This window comes from Lepidothrix coronata, unplaced genomic scaffold (assembly GCF_001604755.1).
Source record: "Lepidothrix coronata isolate B3197 unplaced genomic scaffold, Lepidothrix_coronata-1.0 Scaffold267, whole genome shotgun sequence".
In the NCBI taxonomy this organism is placed as follows: Eukaryota; Metazoa; Chordata; class Aves; order Passeriformes; family Pipridae; genus Lepidothrix; species Lepidothrix coronata.
Genome location: NW_016690447.1, coordinates 1,680,192 through 1,683,532, shown reverse-complemented (window position 1 = coordinate 1,683,532; position 3,341 = coordinate 1,680,192). Strand labels below are relative to the sequence as shown.

The following is a 3,341-nucleotide window of genomic DNA, read 5'->3' as shown; positions in this document are numbered from 1 at the left end:
TTGCCTGTGAATTTTTTTCCCAAACCACGTGCATTACAGAATTTATTTGCTACTCTCCTTTTACCCAACCCCAAATCAGAAGACCGACTTCTTCCTGAATATCACAGCGGTCTCCTCAATTTTCTGGTTTTAGTCTGTGCCAGCCTTCCCCACCCTGCCCACGTACTTGGCCTCCTCGAGCTCCTCTGTACGCTGAATCGCGTCCGTCTCGTATTTGGTTCTCCACTGGGCCACTTCGCTGTTGGCCTTGGACAGGGCGCGCTGCAGCTCCCCCTTGGCTTCCTGCTCCTCCTCATATTGTTCCCGGAGCAAGTCACAGTCGTGGCGAGCGGACTGCAGGGCGTGGGCCAGGGCATTCTTGGCCTTGGGGAAAAATAGCAGTGTGAGAGTGAATGGAAATATCCTGCAAAATTTCCTCACTGAAATGTTGATGGACATTGATTCTGTTGTGACTGATGATGAACTACTGAATGAAAATGGAAAATCTGGCAATCTGTAAAAGAATTTATGGATAGACTACAGGGAAGGGGAGCAAAACTACTATGGGAGGACTTGGACTGAATTAGACAAGTGTTTTTTTTCCTTCCTCTCATCTTGTTTATTCTACAATTCCATATGTATCTGAAGCTCCTCCTAGACAGAAGGAGTCCAATGGATAACTCAAATTTGTAAAGCCTTCTCACCTTTATCTCTTCCTCTAGGTGTCTCTTGAGTTCCTCAATCTGTTGGGTGAAAGCCTGTTTGCCTCTTGACAGCTGAGAAATCAGAGCATCTTTCTCCTCTACCTGGCGTAAATATTCACCTGAGAGAGTTCAGATGAGTAAAACAACCTTGTTATTACTTATGTAGAAGTGTTAACCTTGATAATTAAATGCACATATAAAATATTTTGAGTAAAACAAAATTTTATTTCTTTCATGTATTCCTAATCACTGATATCTACCCACATCTCTTACTATGCCATAGTATTTACTTAAAGGCAAGAAATGACTCTGTGTGTAAAATCCGGCTAGTCTTACTCTTTGTTTGCTCTAAGCCCTGTGTTCAAGCGTTGAGCTTACAGATTGAGTACTACAGTGCCATCCAGAGGGCTTATGGCCCATAGTAGTCTCATGAGGTTTAACAAGGCCAAGTGCAAGGTGCTGCACCTGGATTGTGATAACCTCTGGTATCAATCCAGGCTGGGGGATGAACAGATCAAGAGCAGCCCTGTCCTGGCCATGTGTGCTGGGACCTCAGAAACCAAACATGTCCTGGCCTCATCCCACAGGGTATGCAGCTACTCCGCTCTTTGAAACTCCACCAGGACTACTGCATCCAGCTCTGGGGTAGCCAACACAGGAAGGACATTGACCTCTTGGAGTGAGTCCAGATGAAGCCATGAAGCTTTTTAGTGGGATGGAGCACCTCTGCTATGAGGAAAGGCTGATAAAATTAGGATTGTTCAGCCTGGAGGAAAGAAGGCTCTGAGGAGACCTTATTGCAACTGTTCAATACTTGAGAAGGCCTATAAGAAAGATGGGGACAAACTTTTTATCAGGGCCTGTTGCGGTAAGACAAGCTGAAGGAGGTTCAATTTAGATTAGATACAAGAAATAAGATTTTTCAAATGAGAGAGGTGGCACAGGTTGCTTAGGGAGGTGGCGGATGCCCCATCATTGAAACATTCAAGGTCAGGTTAGATGGGGCGCTGAGCAACCTGATACAGTTGAAGTTGTCCCTGCTCACTGCAAGGAGGTTGGACTAGATGACCTTTCTACCTAAACTATTTGATGATTCTACAACGTGGTGTACATGCTCAGGTATATCACTATCCTCTTCTGAATGTCTCCTGGGAAGCAGAAGGTTATGAGATAGATGAATTCTTTGAAACACCAGTCATATAATCATAAAACAGTCCAGGTTGAAAGGGACCCTGAAAGGTCATCTGGTGCAACCTTTGACGGGAAAGGGAGTCTAGATGAGATTATCTAGCATCCTGTCTGGTCGTGTCTTGAAACGCCCTAGTGATCACTCTACCAGCCCCTGGGGAGTTATTCCAGGGACTAGTTGTTCCAGTCCCTTAAACATATTATTGTTCCTGCTCCAGGATAACTGTATCTCTCTGGTTCTGGGGAGCCTAATATTCAGCACAGCAATCCAGGCATGGCCTCACCTGTGCTGAATAGAGGGAAAGATCACCCTCTGTTAATCTGCTGGCAATACTCCTAATGCAGCTCAGGATTCTCTCAGGGTTCTGATGGCTGTCTGCATCACAAGAACGCTTTTCTGGCTTGTATTCAACTTAGTATCTTTCAAGAACCCAGGTGATTTGGACTCTTTTTTTAAAGGAACCAGGTCATATAACACAAATATTCTCCTAAAAACACAAATATATTACCAGATTCAGTTTGTAACCGAGCTCTCTGAGCACTAATGTCATTAATTGTGCGCTGCTGTTCCTCCTCCTTTGTCTTAATTTCACTGAGTTGATCTTCTAGGGAGCGACACATCTTCTCCAGGTTTGTCTATTTGCATGAAGAACAGAAGGAAAGATGATTCAACTCAAGTTAGTCAGAATCTCAAATCTTACAAATGAAAAAAGAAATCAATGATTTAGAAGTCAAAATACCTCAGTTAAATTACAGACATTTCTATGAAATTTATGTCCCTGATTCCAACATTTGTATATGCCCTGCCCATTGCGGGGGGATGAAATAAGATGATCACTGAGGTCCTTTCCAACCCAAACCGTTCTGTGATTCTGTGATTCTATATTTAATACATATGCAAATTTTTATTAATAATTATTACTCTACTAGTATTATACAATAATCTATTTTCAAGAGATAAAAAGGATGACAGGACACTGTAAAATGAAGAAGGAATTTAAAATTCTATATGCTGTTTAAAAATTATGTCACTGAAGTACTTAAGGGAGGAAAAGAAACAGGAATAAAAAGGAGAGGGTAATTTCCACTCTAGGAGCAATTTCTGTTTTAGGGGAAATTAAAAAGCAATAAGGTCAATGTCTTTCACTTCTGTCATAATATTCTGAACCAAGAAATGAGAACCCACAGATCCTTAGATTAGGTGTTACAGTTTTTTAAATCGCACCCAAAGGATTAAAAAATTATTTCAAAAATACAGAAAAGTATAAACACAAAGTCAAGCTGCAAAGTGGAATTATATATTCTAAAGTATGACTTCAATTTCTATGTTAAAATATAAGTACTTCATTATGTTTGAAATAATGAGAAGAAATATTTGTGTACCTTGGCTTTGGAGACAGACTCCATGTTACTGGCCAAGTCATCAATCTCCATCTTGAGCTCGCTCTTCTCCTTCTCCAGCTTCTGCTT

The 3,341-nt window shown here is 41.5% G+C and overlaps 1 protein-coding gene across 1 annotated transcript in view; it reads right to left on the bottom strand.

Annotated features, from left to right (window-relative positions):
* The window catches only part of LOC108507721 (myosin-1B-like), a 19,739-nt gene that overhangs the window by 4,377 nt on the left and 12,021 nt on the right, over nt 1-3,341 (bottom strand). The window contains exons 23-26 of the mRNA XM_017835940.1: nt 3,255-3,338; nt 2,381-2,507; nt 684-802; nt 154-363 (exon numbers count right to left, since the gene is read on the bottom strand). Coding sequence (XP_017691429.1) covers nt 154-363; nt 684-802; nt 2,381-2,507; nt 3,255-3,338 — 540 coding nt within the window. The remainder of the gene's footprint in view (nt 1-153; nt 364-683; nt 803-2,380; nt 2,508-3,254; nt 3,339-3,341) is intronic.